This window comes from Ranitomeya imitator, chromosome 9, assembly GCF_032444005.1.
Source record: "Ranitomeya imitator isolate aRanImi1 chromosome 9, aRanImi1.pri, whole genome shotgun sequence".
NCBI classification, from domain to species: domain Eukaryota; kingdom Metazoa; phylum Chordata; class Amphibia; order Anura; family Dendrobatidae; genus Ranitomeya; species Ranitomeya imitator.
In genome coordinates this window covers 142,625,349-142,645,016 of record NC_091290.1, presented here as the reverse complement: position 1 = coordinate 142,645,016, position 19,668 = coordinate 142,625,349, and the positions used below count along the sequence as shown (strand labels likewise).

General features: G+C 43.6%; 1 protein-coding gene across 1 annotated transcript in view; it reads right to left on the bottom strand.

Annotated features, from left to right (window-relative positions):
* VSTM2B (V-set and transmembrane domain containing 2B) overlaps positions 1–6,333 on the bottom strand; it is a 91,269-nt gene extending 84,936 nt beyond the window's left edge. The window contains exons 1-4 of the mRNA XM_069739290.1: positions 6,149–6,333; positions 5,851–6,046; positions 3,424–3,925; positions 2,713–2,897 (exon numbers count right to left, since the gene is read on the bottom strand). Of these exons, the coding sequence (XP_069595391.1) occupies positions 2,713–2,897; positions 3,424–3,505 (267 nt within the window). The 5' untranslated portion in view covers positions 3,506–3,925; positions 5,851–6,046; positions 6,149–6,333. The remainder of the gene's footprint in view (positions 1–2,712; positions 2,898–3,423; positions 3,926–5,850; positions 6,047–6,148) is intronic.
* Between the last annotated feature and the right edge of the window lie 13,335 nt (positions 6,334–19,668).

The following is a 19,668-nucleotide window of genomic DNA, read 5'->3' as shown; positions in this document are numbered from 1 at the left end:
TATACTTGGCCTCCTCTGCAGCCTCCTCTATATTCTTGGCCTCATCTGCAGCCTCCTCCTGTATAGTCTTAGCCTCCTCTGCAGCCTCCTCCTGTATATACTTGGCCTCCTCTGCAGCCTCCTCTATATACTTGGCCTCCTCTGCAGCCTCCTCTATATACTTGGCCTCCTCTGTAGCCTCCTTTATATACTTGGCCTCCTCTGCAGCCTCCTCCTGTATATACTTGGCCTCCTCTGCAGCCTCCTCTATATACTTGGCCTCCTCTGTAGCCTCCTCTATATACTTGGCCTCCTCTGCAGCCTCCTCCTGTATATACTTGGCCTCCTCTGCAGCCTCCTTTATATACTTGGCCTCCTCTGCAGCCTCCTCCTGTATAGTCTTAGCCTCTTCTGCAGCCTCCTCTATACACTTGGCCTCCTCTGCAGCCTCCTCCTGTATAGTCTTGGCCTCCTCTGCAGCCTCCTCTATATACTTGGCCTCCTCTGTACACTTGGCCTCCTCTGCAGCCTCCTCCTCTATATACTTGGCCTCCTCTGCAGCCTCCTCCTGTATAGTCTTGGCCTCCTCTATAGCCTCCTCTATATACTTGGCCTCCTCTGCAGCCTCCTCCTGTATAGTCTTAGCCTCATCTGCAGCCTCCTCTGTATACTTGGCCTCCTCTGCAGCCTCCTCCTGTATATACTTGGCCTCCTCTGCAGCCTCCTCTTTATACTTGGCCTCCTCTGCAGCCTCCTCTATATACTTGGCCTCCTCTGTAGCCTCCTCTATATACTTGGCTTCCTCCTGTATATACTTGGCCTCCTCTGCAGCCTCCTCTATATTCTTGGCCTCATCTGCAGCCTCCTCCTGTATAGTCTTAGCCTCCTCTGCAGCCTCCTCCTGTATATACTTGGCCTCCTCTGCAGCCTCCTCTATATACTTGGCCTCCTCTGCAGCCTCCTCTATATACTTGGCCTCCTCTGTAGCCTCCTTTATATACTTGGCCTCCTCTGCAGCCTCCTCCTGTATATACTTGGCCTCCTCTGCAGCCTCCTCTATATACTTGGCCTCCTCTGTAGCCTCCTTTATATACTTGGCCTCCTCTGCAGCCTCCTCCTGTATATACTTGGCCTCCTCTGCAGCCTCCTCTATATACTTGGCCTCCTCTGTAGCCTCCTCTATATACTTGGCCTCCTCTGCAGCCTCCTCCTGTATATACTTGGCCTCCTCTGCAGCCTCCTTTATATACTTGGCCTCCTCTGCAGCCTCCTCCTGTATAGTCTTAGCCTCTTCTGCAGCCTCCTCTATACACTTGGCCTCCTCTGCAGCCTCCTCCTGTATAGTCTTGGCCTCCTCTGCAGCCTCCTCTATATACTTGGCCTCCTCTGTACACTTGGCCTCCTCTGCAGCCTCCTCCTCTATATACTTGGCCTCCTCTGCAGCCTCCTCCTGTATAGTCTTGGCCTCCTCTATAGCCTCCTCTATATACTTGGCCTCCTCTGCAGCCTCCTCTATATACTTGGCCTCCTCTGCAGCCTCCTCTATATACTTGGCCTCCTCTGCAGCCTCCTCCTGTATAGCCTTAGCCTCCTCTGCAGCCTCCTCTATACACTTGGCCTCCTCTGCAGCCTCCTCCTGTATAGTCTTAGCCTCCTCTGCAGCCGCCTCTATATACTTGGCCTCCTCTGCAGCCTCCTCTATATACTTGGCCTCCTCTGCAGCCTCCTCTATATACTTGGCCTCCTCTGCAGCCTCCTCCTGTATAGTCTTAGCCTCCTCTGCAGCCTCCTCTATATACTTGGCCTCCTCTGCAGCCTCCTCTATATACTTGGCCTCCTCTGCAGCCTCCTCTATACACTTGGCCTCCTCTGCAGCCTCCTCCTGTATAGTCTTAGCCTCCTCTGCAGCCTCCTCTATATTCTTGGCCTCCTCTGCAGCCTCCTCTATATACTTGGCCTCCTCTGCAGCCTCCTCTATATACTTGGCCTCCTCTGCAGCCTCCTCCTGTATAGCCTTAGCCTCCTCTGCAGCCTCCTCTATACACTTGGCCTCCTCTGCAGCCTCCTCCTGTATAGTCTTAGCCTCCTCTGCAGCCGCCTCTATATACTTGGCCTCCTCTGCAGCCTCCTCTATATACTTGGCCTCCTCTGCAGCCTCCTCTATATACTTGGCCTCCTCTGCAGCCTCCTCCTATATAGCCTTAGCCTCCTCTGCAGCCTCCTCTATACACTTGGCCTCCTCTGCAGCCTCCTCCTCTATATTCTTGGCCTCTCTGCAGCCTCCCTGGCTCTGCTCTTGGACAGCAGATCCTCCTCACATCCTGGGCCAAATGACATAAACGTAAATGATTGCAGTAGCACAGAGCTGCCCCTGTATTAAAAAGGGGTCAATTGACTTCTATCTCCAAAATAGCAAACAGTGTTTTCCCAGTGCGGGGGCTCGGGGAGCGGCTCATCCTGTGCAATGCTTCTTGGCAGCTCCATGCATTCCGCTCCTGCGGCTGCCTTTCCTTGCATACATTTAGCTCAATAACTCCGCTTGTCAATATCTATTTACCTCCATTTAAATAACTAATTGTGGGGCTGGCGGAGCCTCTTGGGGATTGGGGGGTGCAGTGATAAATTGGGAATTGCTCCTGCATTTCCTAATGGTCAGGGCTGCGGCAGGGATGGGGGGTCTTGTCAGTCATGTGTCCAGTGTTACGTGGAACGTAGTCGTAGTCGGATCGTTACCTTGTTCCTGCTCCCGGGGGCAGTGAGTGATAACTCCAGCACAGTCTCCCTGGTCGCCTCCTTTAGGTACCACCATTGGATTTCCAAAGAGAAGGATGAGGACCCGCTGGCACGAAAAGCACAAGGCATCTCTATATCATCTCCCTCCCTTATAGTCACATCTTTGGGGACTTCAGTGAATGTGGCTGAGAGCAGAAGATAGAATTTACAGGGGGGAGGGAGGTGGTTAACAGCAGAGATTAATAGACAAGATCAGACTGTTCTGCTCTAATCTGATCTGGCTTTACTCTGGGGTCTGTTCAATGAGACTCCGGCAGATTAAAAAGCAACATAATGCAATATTACTCAGCATCCACTCCTCCACGGACAGCAATCCCTGGCTACTTTCACTTATAATGACATACCCCCCCCCCTCGGTGCAGACCCCCCCCCAGAACCAATCAACCAGCAATTGTGCAAATCAATGCAAACCCAATGCACATCACTCCCCCCATTCGATCACCTGTACAATGACCCATTTACATCCCCCTATACTTGCATCCATATTCCGGGCAGATGTTCCATTATTGTCTACATCTCTCATAGGAAATTCTAATTTTGGGGGGGAGCTTTTATTTTATGCTGCACCTGCCTGTCCCTAAAAATGGCTAAAAATGGTGCAGGATGCAAAAAAAAGGAGCAAAATCATCCAAGATAATAAAAGGTACTCACCGTGTACAGTGAAGAGGAGCGGGGAGTTGAGCATCAGGTAACACAGGGCACTGAACAATCCTTGCTTTTCCATCTCATACATCTCACGAAAACGAAATACACAACTGGTTTCCGACAAGAGAATTTAGGCAATTTCCAATCCCATGGCAAATGTGCGGAACACGTAGGAGGCGGAAAGTTATCACTGTTATTTCCTTCACAAATCGAAACCCGATTATAAAATCCACATTGAGGCTGCTGGGATCAACTGTGGTCCAGTGGACACCAGATCCTTCCGAAACCCATGCCAAGAAAAAGAATAAAAATGAAAATCTGGTGGAGACTCAAGGAGAAGTCTTCATCTCATTCCTGATCACTTGAGCAATCGATTCCTTGTCGTTTTCAGATTTGGATTTTGAGATATTGGGTTTTTTTTTGGAGGGAGTGGAGGGGATCGTAGAATCCAGATGAGATCACCCGTCTATCCTCTATCCTCTCTGGATCCAATCTGAGTAGGACAGATCTGCAAGGAGAACCAAAAGGTTTGGAGATTCGTGTTTACACTCCAAAAGCCACATCAACATGAAAGACCTGAACAAGTGCAAAATAGGGAGGAAAAACTGGAAAACAGGTGGTCCCCATCATCCGGGATATCCAGAAAACCAAGAGCCCCCAAATTCTGCAAAGGTCCTTCAGGGGGAACATCAAATGGCAGAGGGAGTAGAAAACAGCATCCACTATGGCCAAAAAATGTTCCTCATCGCTTCATCTGCCTTGGTCTCCACTTCACTAAAGCCAGAAGGGGAGGGATGTGATGGAGCACGTCTGTTTAACCCCTCCAAGCCTGGAAGCACCTCCATATAGTGCTCATCGCATCTCCTACATCCACCTACCTCCAGGACTGGAGACTATAGCACAACCCTCTTCCCCCTTTTCTTTACAAGGGAAGAGAGGGGGAAATATATAGAAACTGTATTGTTTACAGGAAGAGGCACTATAGGGGATCTCATGAATTGGGGAGAGAGACTCTATAGGGGATCTCATGAATTGGGGGAGAGAGACTCTATACGGGATCTCATGAATTGGGGAGAGAGACTCTATAGAGGATCTCATGAATTGGGGGAGAGACTCTATAGGGGATCTCATGAATTGGGGGGACTCTATAGGGGAGCTCATGAATTGGGGGAGAGAGACTCTATAGGGGATCTCATGAATTGGGGGAGAGACTCTATAGGGGAGCTCATGAATTGGAGAGAGACTCTATAGGGGATCTCATGAATTGGGGGAGAGACTCTATAGGGGAGCTCATGAATGGGGGAAGAGACACTATAGGGGATATCATGAACTGGGGAGAGACACTATAGGGGATATCATGAACTGGGGAGAGACTAGGGGGATCTCATGAATTGGGGGAAGAGACTCAGACTATAGGGGATCTGATGAATCGGGGGAAGAGACTCTACAGGGGAGCCCATGAATTGAGGCAGAGAGGGGAGCCCATAAATCAAGGAAGAGACTCTATAGGGGATCTCATGAATTGGGGGGAAGAGACTCTATTGAGAATCTCATGAATCAGGGGAAGTGTCTCTACAGGGAATCTCATGAATCAGGGGAAAGAGACTATTTAGAGGATCTCATGAATTGGGGGGAGAGACTCAGTAGGGGATCTCATGAATTGAGGGGAAGAGACTCTGTAGGGGATCTCATGAATCAGGGGAAGTGTCTCTACAGGGAATCTCATGAATCAGTGGAAGAGACTGTATAAGGGAGCCCATGAATCGGGATTGCACTCGTCACAACAATAGGGTCATTAAAATCTCTTATTGAGGCGAAGTGAACCCAACTAATGGGAACAAAAAAAACCCTTCGGCAGCTTCCTGTCTGCCTCAGGAGCTGACAGCAACTGTATCTAATCGAAAGGTTATCACGCTTTAAGGATTAAAATGCAAATTAAAATAATTCTCCCCCCCATCCGCTATTAGGATTTAACCCATTGAGTGCAGATTTTAAATCTCTTCCCCCGTTACATGCATGGGTTAATACCTCTTATATACGCATTTTATTTTCATTGCACATGATTGCAAAAATCCCCAACTCCCTCCCCCCATTTAAAGCTCCTTACAATGAATTAGTGTATGCAGGACTATGGTGAAGGACACACAGATATATCTGGGATCCCAGTCTTGGAGATCTACAGATACAGCTTATGACAAAACTTATATTCTATGCCCCCCCTCCCCTTTTATAAGCCACCTACACCATGGATATAATGAAGTCCAGGAGAAAATGAAGTCCTACTTGTCATATTTTTATGCAATGACTTCATTCTCTCTGTTCATACCAAGTAACCGAGGTCTGCAGAGGGGTGCACAGTTTAGGGTAAGGAAGGGGGGGACGGATACCCTACAGGTATAGTATCAGGAGCAGCAGACAAAATAGATTGCTCACCTCTCAGCTCTGCCATGCAGTCTGAAGATCATGCACAAGAGCATCGGTGTCTGATTCAGAGAAAATCCAGGAACTGCAGGGGATGATGACGGGAGCTGGGGACAGCATCATTCCAGGGCTCCTCAGCTGGCAAGCCTGCCTTTCCGAGCACTCTTTCAGGAATACGGTGTCTTCCAGTCTTTGGCTTCTCTCCTTTCTGCAAAGTTAGCAATCAGAGCTGAATCCAGCTTCCCCCCACTCCCCAGCCTATGCAGTCAGATGGAACAGGCTTAGCAGGCAGTATAGGGAGCAAATTAACCTGTTCCTACGTGGATTTCACATCATCCCGTGGCAGGCGAAGGGTGGTTCACGGCGGAGATCTGTGCCAATGACGAGGGACCAATGCCCACTTCTTACATGCGGTTCCTCTCCTTACATTTCCCTTTGCATCCTCATAGATGGAGGGAACGCACTGCAGACTAAACAGAGATGGATCTTAGCCTCCCAAACAGCTGTGGACGGAAAATCCAGGCAGTGGCGCTGTCACAGGGAGGGGGCGTACTGCCTCTAAGTTTCCACTGTCTGACCCTCATGTGGAGCTGCTGGGAGCGGGTCCCATAGATTGCAAGGAAAAGGGGGGAAGGAGACAAGAAAGGATTTTAGAGCAGGATATAGAATATTTAGAGCAACCTGTGTCTCGCCATGTTGGGACTTTTAGTTCCCCAGCAGTGTGGCCATGAGTAAGACTGCCTAGTGCCGTCGAAACACATCGACGATATCATGTCGACCATGTACCTTTTTCTTTTGTACGCACTATAATTTCTTTTTGAAAAAGAAAAAGGAAACTCCAGTCCTGCTGAGCCGGACTATTCACCTAATTTTAAAACCTACGTTGGCGTACCGGCATTGAGGTGTCAGGGGTGCAGCATATTTTCAGCACTTTCTATGTTGGACATGACACTCCCTATTTATGAGACTACATTGCGCTGCTATATATGCCACCAATATCTATAGAAGGTGCCCAATTATATATTTCGCAGACTGTGACAATTTGGATAACGAAATGTGGCCCATTGTGCAAGAATCCTGAACCTGTTGTGCTGCTGCAGGAAGCCATTGTTTGTTTCCTTGTGCTGCCCGCATCCTGCACCACCTGATAGATCCAAGTGTGGAAGATAAAGAACCTTATACATGTATCACAGCCATACGGCAATGGTAAACACGATGCGTCCCTGCACATCTGCTGACAATATGAGCTCAGGGGGCCAAATTGTTACCCATTCTGCAATAGCAAGAAAGCCATGATTGGTCCTTATAGACATATTTACTTACAGCTACAGCACCGAATAGCAGTGGCGGTAATGGGACTCTTTGATGCCAGATTACAGAATTTCTGCTATTGAACTGGATTTACTGATAATGAAGCATACTATGTCTCTCTCCATTAACTTTTTGTCATGTCTCACCAGTATTTTTGGAAAAATGCTACAACCCCCAATAGAAATTTTTTTTTTTTTAGTAATTTATGCCAGATCCTCCTGGTGACATCAGAATAGACTAACTCTTCATATATATGAACGTGGTGAGCACCTCCTAGGGCACATTTATGCCTAAAATCAGATCTGACTATATGGAGTTTTGTACCATTTTCCATAGTAATAAATTAGAACACCACTGATGTGCTCAAAAGCGTTATGTGGTGCCCCACTTTCATCTGTGCCCAACCTTCATCTCTAACCTTTATCTGTGCCTAACTTTATGCTGTACCAACTAACATCTGTGCCCAACCTTATGCTGTGCCCCACTTTCATCTGTGCCAAACCTTCATCCATGCCCAACCTTCATCAGTGCCCCACCTTTATCCATGACCAACCTTATGCTGTGCCCCAGCTTCATTTTTTGCCAAATCTTCCTCAGTGGCCAACCTTCATCAGTGCCCCACTTTCATCTGTGCCCAACCGTATGTTGTACCCCACCTTCATCTGTGCCCAACCTTCATTCATGCCTAACCTTATGCTGTGCCCCACCTTGATCTATGCCCAACCTTAATACGTGACCGACCTTCATCTGTGTCCCACCTTTATCCATGCCCAAACTTATTCTGTGCCCCACCTTCATCCATGCCCAACCTTATGCTGTGCACCACTTTCATCTGTGCCAAACCTTCATCCATGCCCAACCTTCATCAGTGCCCTCACCTTCATCCATGCCCAACCTTATGCTTTGCCCCATCTTCATTTTTGCCCAATCTTCCTCAGTTGTCATTCTTCATCAGTGCCCAACTTTGATATGTGCCCAATCTTATGCTGTGCCCCACCTACATCTGTGCCCAACCTTCATACATGCCCAATCTTATGCTGTACCCCACCTTCATCTGTGTCCAACTTTCATATGTGCCTCACCTTATGCTGTTCTCCACCTTCATTTGTGCCCAACCTCCATGTGTGCCCAACCTTCATACATGCCCAACCTTATGCTGTTCCCCACCTTCATCTGTGCCCAACCTTCATCTGTGCCCAACCTTCATACATGCCCAACCTTATGCTTTTCCCCTCCTTCATCTGTACCCAACCTTATGCTGTGCCCCACCTTCATCTGTGCACAACCTTCAAACGTGCCCAATCTTATGCTGTGCCCCACCTTCATCTGTGCCCAACTTTCATATGTGCACAATCATATGCTGTACTCCACCTTCATCTGTGTCCAACTTTCATATGTGCCCAATTTTATGCTGTGCCTCACCTTCATCTGTGCCCAACCTTCATATGTGCCCAACCTTATGCTGTTCTCCACCTTAATTTGTGCCCAACCTCCATGTGTGCCCCACTTTCATCTATGCCTAACCTTCATACATGCCCAACCTTATGCTGTACCCCACTTTCATCTGTGCCCAACCTTATGCTGTGCCCCACTTTCATCTGTGCCCAACCCTTTGCTGTACCCCACCTTCATCTGTGCCCAACCTTATGCTGTGCCCCACCTTCATCGGTGCCCAAACTTCTTCCGTGCTCAACCTTATGCTGTACTCACCTTGATCTTTGCCCAACCTTAATACGTGACCCACCTTCATCTGTGTCTCACCTTTATCCATGCCCAACCTTATTCTGTGCCCCACCTTCATCCATGCCCACACTTATGCTGTGCCCCACTTTCATCTGTGCCAAACCTTCATCCATTCCCAACCTTCATCAGTGCCCTACCTTCATCCATGCCCAACCTTATGCTGTGCCCCACCTTCATTTTTGCCCAATCTTCCTCAGTGGCCAACCTTCATCAGTGCCTCACTTTCATCTGTGCCCAACCTTATGCTGTACCCCACCTTCATCTGTGCCCAGCCTTATGTTGTACCCTAACTTCTTCTGTGCCCAACCTTCATTCATGCCTAACCTTATGCTGTGTCCCACCTTTATCCGTGCCCAACCTTATTCTGTGCCCCACCTTCATCCATGCCCAACCTTATGCTGTGCCCCACTTTCATCTGTGCCAAACCTTCATCCAAGCCCAACCTTCATCAGTGCCCTACCTTCTTCCATGCCCAACCTTATGCTGTGCCCCACCTTTATTTTTGCCCAATCTTTCTCAGTGGCCAACCTTCATCAGTGCCCCACTTTCATCTGTGCCCAACCTTATGCTGTACCCCACCTTCATCTGTGCGCAGCCATATGTTGTACCCTAACTTCTTCTGTGCCCAACCTTCATTCATGCCTAACCTTATGCTGTGTCCCACCTTTATCCGTGCCCAACCTTATTCTGTGCCCCACCTTCATCCATGCCCAACCTTATGCTGTACCTTACTTTCATCTGTGCCAAACCTTCATCCGTGACCAACCTTATGCTGTGCCCTACCTTCATCTTTGCCACAGTGTTCCCCAGTGCCCAACCTTCATCAGTGCCCTAACTTCATCTGTGCACCAACTTCATCTGTGCCCAACCTCAGATCTTCAAACAAATGAGTAGATGTCTATTAATGCCCAGACTTTTAGAATGAGATGGATTCAAGGGTACAAGTTGTGTCAAGTTTTTTTTTAATTCGAAAATCCATAAGTGCAAATTGCCCAAAGGAAGAAGGGGTGTCATGAAGTGTTTAACCCTTTCTAGTACTGTAGATTAAAGGGAAGCTCTGATCAGAAAATGACCTATTGTGTAAATCAGTTTTTTATGCATTTTTATTTTTGCCAATTTTTTCCCCATACTTCTATTTAGTACAATTTTTTTTAGTAATCTTACAATTTTCACACCGGCCACTGGGGCTTTTTTCGACTCTAAAATTCTGTTTCAGGAAATTCACATATACATTAGCAGCAATAAAATGAGTCTGACCTTATGGACGCATCTAATGAGCGTGTGCAGAGGTAATTCTATTGAGATTGGTGGATCCTGAGTAGCGATGAGCGGACCTGTGGAAGTTCAGGTTCTGGCACCCTACTCAAACCTTTTTCCAAAGTTCGGTTCGGGTATAAGAACTTTAACCGAACTCGAACCAGATCTTGGCCATTGTTAAAAGTGCAAGGTTCTTATTTTCAATAAATATCTTGAAATACAAAAACAAACATTGTCAAACATTTTTTTTTTTGTAAATGTAACACAAATCATGTAAGAATGGGTAATTTTCTGATGACAGGTTCCCTTTAAGAATATAAGTTTATGGCGCTGGAAGTGGCAGGAATAGACGAGATTCGAGAGCAGGACGGCGAGGAATCTGCTGCATACTTGGCCTTGGTACTTCAGGCGCATCAAGGATTGTATCATTTGCTGGAAAAAAATGCAATCCTGTAAATGTCTCGGTTCTGCTGACATGAAGATAGATAGTGATGGAGCTGAAGTTGACCAGTTAATGCAATAGGTGAGCGTAGCTACATTCATAAAGCCAGGACAAGCAAGATTTAATTAATCCCATTAGAGGAAGAGATATTCGACAAAGCAGAGAGCTCATAAAAGGGCAAGAAGCTGAGAAAAGAGCAGAATTGTTCTAAATACGAACATAATATCCACCGTGGTCAGTTCTTCCAAAATGTATGAATTAAAGAGGTTTTAGTCACCCATAATGATAATTGTGGGCTTTTTTCCGCCCCAGCATGTGGAAGGAAACATCAGAATAAACATTATTCTTTTTCTTGCTAGCTGTTAGCTGTTTCTTTACAAGTTAATATCCATTATATTGATTTACAATATTTCAAAAGTCTTCCATGAGTATTCCCATGTGATGGTTAGGCAGCTGCCTAGGGCATTTGTTAGACTTACTAGGCAGCAGAGGAAAGGGAGACAACAGATAGGAGCCCAGAGACGAGTAGCGGGCGTGCTAGAAGACTGGGAACAGGTAGCAGAGATCCTGGAAGACTGGGAACAGGTAGCAGAGATCCTGGAAAACTGGGAACAGGTAGCAGAGGTTCTGGAAGCTGCAGGAAGACAGGAGACATCCTGGAAAGTGCAGGTAGACATGTAGCAGAGGTAATGGGAGACTGGGAACAGGTAGCAGAGGTTCTGGAAGCTGCAGGAAGACAGGAGACATCCTGGAAAGTGCAGGTAGACATGTAGCAGAGGTAATGGAAGATTGGGAACAGGTAAAAGGTTCTGAAAGCTTCAGGAAGAGAGGAGACGTCCTGAAAGCTTCAGGGAAACATGTAGCAGAGGTCATGGAAGACCGAGAATAGGTAGCAGAAATACTGGAAGCTGCTGGCGGACAGGAGACATCCTGAAAGCTGTAGTCAGACACAAAGCAAAGGTCCTGGAAGATCAGGAACAGGTAGCAGAAGTACTGGAAGCCCCAGGCAGACAGGAGACATCCTGGAAGCTGTAGGGAGACACAAAGCAGAAGTCCTGGAAGACCAGGGACAGGAAGCAGAGGTACTGGAAGCCCCAGGCAGACAGGAGACATCCTGGAACCTGTAGGGAGATACAAAGCAGAAGTCCTGGAAGACCAGGGACAGGAAGAAGAGGTACTGGAAGCCGCAGGTGAACTGGAGACATCCTGGAAGAAGCAGACACAAAGCAGAGGTCCTAGAAAACGAGGAACAGGTAGCAGAGATACTGGAAGTCACAGGTGGACAGGAGATGTCTTGAAAGCTGCAGGTAGATATATAGCAGAGGTCCTGGAAGACCAGGAACAGGTAGAAGAGGTAATGGAAGCTGCAGGAGGACAGTAGATATTCTGGAAGTCACAGGCAGACACATAGCCAAGGTACAGGAAAACCAGAAACAGATAGCAGAATTACTAGAAAGTCTGATAACTGAGAAACAAGTGTGTGTTTTGGTAGGCCTTATATAGGCCCAGTCAGATGATAATATGGGAGCATGCCAGGCCATCTGCAAAGCCACAGGTGGACAGGAGACACCCTGAAAGCCATAGGCAGACATGTAGCAGTGGTTATGGAAGATCGTAAACAGGTAGCAGAGGTACTGGAAGCCACAGTCGGACATGAGACGTCCTGGAAGATGTAGGGAGATGTGTATCAGAGGTCATGGAAGGTCAAGAACAGAGCAGAGGTCCAGGAAGATGCAGGCAGACAGGAGATGTCCTGAAAAGTGCAGGGAGACACATAGCAGAGATCCTGGAAGATCAGGGTTTAACTGCACATAGGGTCCCACTGCCACTCCACCCAAGGACCCTCATAAACTTGAAGCTACATGTTAGTGGTGCATTGGTGCTCTGGCCTTAGACTGCAGATACTTAAGTAACCCTACATAACTGAGGATTTGTGGACTTTTTATAATCCAATAATTCGCCATTTCCATTTATCAAGTCCCCTGAGGGCTGGATTATATACAAATAAATAGACTATGCAACGTATTCTTCTAATATAGTAATTTGCTTGTTCCATTGGGTAATTGAATGAATATAATCTCTTTTTTTCTAAAATGTATGTGCAGGAATCACTGCAGCTACAGAATAAATGTGCAGATCGGTCAAGTCTCCAGGAAGACAAGATGCCTCGGGGCTCCTGCTCCAGCAAGGTCTCAGTTCCCAGGTGAGTAAAGACGGATTGGTTGTCCACAGATTCACCTGCTAGTCCTGAGACACAAAATACTTTAACACAAAGGTCTCTGGGGAAGGAGGCGCCTGAGCTAGTGATGTAAAATGTGTGACTGATCTAAGGTGTGTAAAAATAGGAAGAGTACAAGGTAAGCACAAGTAGAATAAGAAAGGATAGAAATTATAAGAAAAGATGTTATATCATATATAGTATGCTTATGTGTGAAGAGTAATCATAATGCCCCCTATGTACAAGAATATAACTACTATAATACTGCCCCTATGTACAAGAATATAACTACTATAATACTGCTCCTATATACAAGAATATAACTACTATAATACTGCTCCTATGTACAAGAATATAACTACTATAATACTGCCCCTATGTACAAGAATATAACTACTATTATACTGCCCCTATGTACAAGAATATAACTACTATAATACTGCTCCTATATACAAGAATATAACTACTATAATACTGCTCCTATGTACAAGAATATAACTCCTATAATACTGCCCCTATGTACAAGAATATAACTATTATTATACTGCCCCTATGTACAAGAATATAACTACTATAATACTGCCTCTATGTACAAGAATATAACTACTATAATACTGCTCCTATGTACAAGAATATAACTACTATAATACTGCCCCTATGTACAAGAATATAACTACTATAATACTGCCCCCTATGTACAAGAATATAACTACGATAATACTGCTCCTATGTACAAGAATATAACTACTATAATACTGCTCCTATGTACAAGAATATAACTACTATAATACTGCCCCCTATGTACAAGAATATAACTACGATAATACTGCTCCTATGTACAAGAATATAACTACTATAATACTGCTCCTATGTACAAGAATATAACTACTATAATACTGCCCCTATGTACAAGAATATAACTACTATAATACTGCTCCTATATACAAGAATATAACTACTATATTACTGCCCCCTATGTACAAGAATATAACTACTATAATTCTGCTCCTATATACAAGAATATAACTACTATAATACTGCCCCCTATGTACAAGAATATAACTACTATAATACTGCCCCTATGTACAAGAATATAACTACTATAATACTGCCCCCTATGTACAAGAATATAACTACTATAATACTGCCCCTATGTACAAGAATATAACTACTATAATACTGCCCCTTATGTACAAGAATATAACTACTATAATACTGCCTCCTATGTACAAGAATATAACTACTATAATACTGCCCCTATATACAAGAATATAACTACTATAATACTGCCCCTATGTACAAGAATATAACTACTATAATACTGCCTCCTATGTACAAGAATATAACTACTATAATACTGCCCCTATGTACAAGAATATAACTACTATAATACTGCCCCTATGTACAAGAATATAACTACTATAATACTGCTCCTATGTACAAGAATATAACTACTATAATACTGCTCCTATGTACAAGAATATAACTACTATAATACTGCTCCTATGTACAAGAATATAACTACTATAATACTGCCACTATGTACAAGAATATAACTACTATAATACTACCCCCTATGTATAAGAATATAACTACTATAATACTGCTCCTATGTACAAGAATATAACTACTATAATACTGCTCCTATGTACAAGAATATAGCTACTATAATACTGCTCCTATGTACAAGAATATAACTACTATAATACTGCTCCTATGTACAAGAATATAACTACTATAATACTGCTCCTATGTACAAGAATATAACTACTATAATACTGCTCCTATGTACAAGAATATAACTACTATAATACTGCCACTATGTACAAGAATATAACTACTATAATACTACCCCCTATGTATAAGAATATAACTACTATAATACTGCCCCTATGTACAAGAATATAACTACTATAATACTGCTCCTATGTACAAGAATATAACTACTATAATACTGCCCCCTATGTACAAGAATATAACTACTATAATACTACCCCCTATGTATAAGAATATAACTACTATAATACTGCCACTATGTACAAGAATATAACTACTATAATACTACCCCCTATGTACAAGAATATAACTACTATAATACTGCTCCTATGTACAAGAATATAACTACTATAATACTGCTCCTATGTACAAGAATATAACTACTATAATACTGCCACCTATGTACAAGAATATAACTACTATAATACTGCCCCCTATGTACAAGAATATAACTACTATAATACTGCTCCTATGTACAAGAATATAACTACTATAATACTGCTCCTATGTATAAGAATATAACTATTATAATACTGCCACTATGTACAAGAATATAACTACTATAATACTACCCCCTATGTACAAGAAAATAACTACTATAATACTGCCACTATGTACAAGAATATAACTACTATAATACTACCCCCATGTATAAGAATATAACTACTATAATACTGCCACTATGTACAAGAATATAACTACTATAATACTACCCCCTATGTACAAGAATATAACTACTATAATACTGCTCCTATGTACAAGAATATAACTACTATAATACTGCTCCTATGTACAAGAATATAACTACTATAATACTGCCACCTATGTACAAGAATATAACTACTATAATACTGCTCCATATGTACAAGAATATAACTACTATAATACTACCCCTATATACAAGAATATAACTACTATAATACTGCCCCTATGTACTAGAATATAACTACTATAATACTGCCCCCTATGTACAAGAATATAACTACTATAATACTACCCCTATATACAAGAATATAACTACTATAATACTGCTCCTATGTACAAGAATATAACTACTATAATACTGCTCCTATGTACAAGAATATAACTACTATAATACTGCTCCTATGTACAAGAATATAACTACTATAATACTGCTCCTATGTACAAGGACACATGAATCAAGCCGCATACAAGGTTATCCTGGAAAAACAGTTGATTCCTTCTGCTCAGGCAATGTTCCCCAACTCTGAGGACTGTTTTTTTCCAGCAGGACAATGCACCATGCCACACAGCTAGGTCAATGAAGGTGTGGATGAAGGACCACCACATCAAATCCCTGTCATGGCCGCCCAATCTCCAGACCTGAACCCCATTGAGAACCTGTGGAATGTAATCAAGAGGAAGATGGACAAGGAGTGGCATAAGGTCACCCAGAAGCAGTGTGAAAGACTGGTGTAAAGCATGCCAAGACGCATGAAAGCTGGGATTAAAAATCATGGTTATTCCACAAAATATTGATTTCTGAATTCTACCTGAGTTAAAACATTAGTATTGTTGTTTCTAAATTATTATGAACTTGTTTTTTTTTTGCATTATTTGAGGTCTGCAAGCAATGTATTTTTTTGTTATTTTGACCATTTCTCATTTTCAGAAAATAAATACAAAATTTATTGCTTGGAACTTCAGAGACATGTTGTCAGCAGTTCATAGAATAAAAGAACAATTTACATTTTACTCAAAAATAGACCTAGAAAGAGAAAAATCAGACAAACTGAACATTTTGCAGTGGTCTTTGCCAGAATATAACGAAGAATGTTTCTTGATGGATTCTGACCCTAGCTTCCTCAGTGTGTTGCTGACAATTATCATGTTTCGGGGTGGAGCTTCCTTTTTATGAAGTCAGGATACTATCACGTCTCACACTGTATTGATCTTTTCATTATTTACACCGGTAGTTTTACAGTATTTGCATTCTGCTATGGATAAGCAGGACTGGAGCACGGCGAAGGTCAGTGCCCGACATTGTCTCCTGCCTGCAGTAAGTCATTAGTGCGGTATTTGTGGCTTTCTACATTTACTAACTTTTCCCTTAGATGTTTTCCATTGGCTTTGATCTCTGAAATAAAAGAAGTCGGAATGCAATGTGTATTAGAATTAAGATTGTCCAATTTACGTGAATTCTACTCGATCTCCGGGCCCTGAATATGGTGGGTGTAGGCCCTCGGGGGCCACAATTTGATGGGAGGTGTAACAAGTTGTAAAGTGGGTTCAGGATGAAGTGATGTCTACGGAACCCGGGGGTTGTAGAGTGGGTTCAGGATGAAGTGATGTCTACGAAACCCTGGGGGAGCTGGAAGACCAAGACGTTTGGAACAAAACAAAATCCTCTAAACTGCATGTTCTCAAACGCCAGAAGCCTGACAAACAAGATGGAAGAACTAGAAGCAGAAATATCTACAGTTGGGAATAACAGGGTTACAGTCTGTTTAGAAAGGATCGTAAAAGTCGGAGAGGAGGAGGGGTTTGTCTTTAGGTAAAGTCTTGTCTAAAGTCCACTTTAAGGGAGGATATTAGCGAAGGGAATGAGGATGTCGAGTCCATATGGGTCGAAATACATGGAGGGAAAAATATTAACATAATTCTCATTGGGGTCTGTTACAAACCCCCAAATATAACCGAAATCATGGAAAGTCTACTTCTAAGGCAGATAGATGAAGCTGCAACCCATAATGAGGTCTTTGTTATGGGGGCTTTAACGACCCGGATATGAACAGGGAAACAAAGACCTGAGAATCCCATAAAGGCAACAGGTTTCTGTTTGTAACCAAGAAAAATTATCTTTCCCAATTGGTGCAGAATCCAACCAGGAGGAGCAGCACTTTTAGACCTAATGGTTGTAGATGACAAGGCTAAAGCTAATATATTAAACACCTTCTTCTCCACGGTATAGAAAATAAAATGCTAGGTGAAATGTCGAGAGACAAAGAAAACCCTATATTAAGTGTCACCAATCTAACCCGAGAAGAGGTGTGAAACCGGCTAAATAAGATTAAAATAGATAAATCTCCGGGTCCGGATGGCATACACCCACGAGTACTAAGGGAACTAAGTCATGTAATAGATAAACGATTATTTCTTATTTTTAGGGACTCTATAGCGACGGGGTCTGTTCCGCAGGACTGGCGCATAGCAAATGTAGTACCAATATTCAAAAAGGGCTCCAAAAGTGAACCTGGAAATTATAGGCCAGTAAGTCTAACCTCTATTGTTGGTAAAATATTTGAAGGGTTTCTGAGAGATGTTATTCTGGATTATCTCAATGAGAATAACTGTTTAACTCCATATCAGCATGGGTTTATGAGAAATCGCTCCTGTCAAACCAATCTAATCAGTTTTTATGAAGAGGTAAGCTATAGACTTGACCAAGGTGAGTCATTGGACGTGGTATATCTTGATTTTTCCAAAGCATTTGATACCGTGCCGCACAAGAGGTTGGTACACAAAATGAGAATGCTTGGTCTGGGGGAAAATGTGTGTAAATGGGTTAGTAACTGGCTTAGTGATAGAAAGCAGAGGGTGGTTATAAATGGTAGATTCTCTAACTGGGTCGCTGTGACCAGTGGGGACCGCAGGGGTCAATGTTTGTATTCTCTTCAACATATTCATTAATGATCTGGTAGAAGGTTTACACAGTAAAATATCGATATTTGCAGATGATACAAAACTATGTAAAGCAGTCAATACCAGAGAAGATAGTATTCTGCTACAGATGGATCTGGATAAGTTGGAAACTTTGGCCGAGAGGTGGCAGATGTGGTAATGATAAATGTAAGGTTATACAGATGGGAAGAAGGAATCAATATCACCATTACACACTGAACGGGAAACCTCTGGGTAAATCAGACATGGAGAAGGACTTGGGGATCCTCGTTAATGATAAACTTACCTGGAGCAGCCAGTGCCAGGCAGCAGCTGCCAAGGCAAACAGGATCATGGATTGCATTGCGCACATGGAGTACTGTATACAGATTCGGACACCGGTGCTCAGGAAGGATATAATGGCACTAGAGCAAGTACAAAGTAGGGCAACAAAATTAATAAAGGCGATGGGGGAGCTACAATACCCAGAAAGATTAGCAAAATTAGGATTATTTAGTCTAGAGAAAAAGACGACTGAGGGGCGATCTAATAACCATGTATAAGTATATAAGGGGACAATACAAATATCTCTCTGAGGATCTGTTTATACCAAGGAAGGTGACGGGCACAAGGGGGCATTCTCTGCGTCTTGGGGAAAGAAGGATTTTCCACCAACATAGAAGAGGATTCTTTACTGTTAGGGCAGTGAGAATCTGGAATTTGATGCCTGAGGAGGTGGTGATGGCGAACTCAGTCGAGGGGTTCAAGAGAGGCCTGGATGCCTTCCTGGAGCATCACAATATTGTATCATACAATTATTAGGTTCGTTAGAAGGACGTAGATCTGGGGATTTATTCTGACGGAATATAGGCTGAACTGGATGGACAAATGTCTTTTTTCGGCCTTGCAAACTATGTTACTATGTTACATATTGTCTGTTTAATCTTGACCATTTTTTAGATTTTCTTACTTTGGCAGACATAGTTGTCTGTTTATCCCTTTTGACGACAAAAATCCCAAAACCTTGGTGAACCTCAAAATGAGTTAGTGAGGCGAGTTTGGTGTTATTTAGATCATTCTTTGCCAAATCTGTCACGGCTTTATGACTTCCCAGGAGCCTTATCCAGATTTTTCTTGATCACTTCAACGAATAATGCCAAAACCATGGCCATGATGAGTGTTCCTGATGACCTCAGGAGGATGAGGGTTAGTGTAGACCATGTAGGTTGAGTTGGGCCTACGAATACTAGGTGTCTCAGGCCATTTATCCATTCTGGATATCAACACTCAGTCATTTCTAAACGTTCCCTCATGGGGTAGACAAATATTTGGATTGATGTCCCAACCCAGTATCTCAATACCCTTTCCATGGTAGAGTACCTTGTTGAAATCCCATCTGACATCAAGCACCTTCAAGGTACACCGCCCAATGCTCCTCACATGTCATCCGACTTTAAAAGGT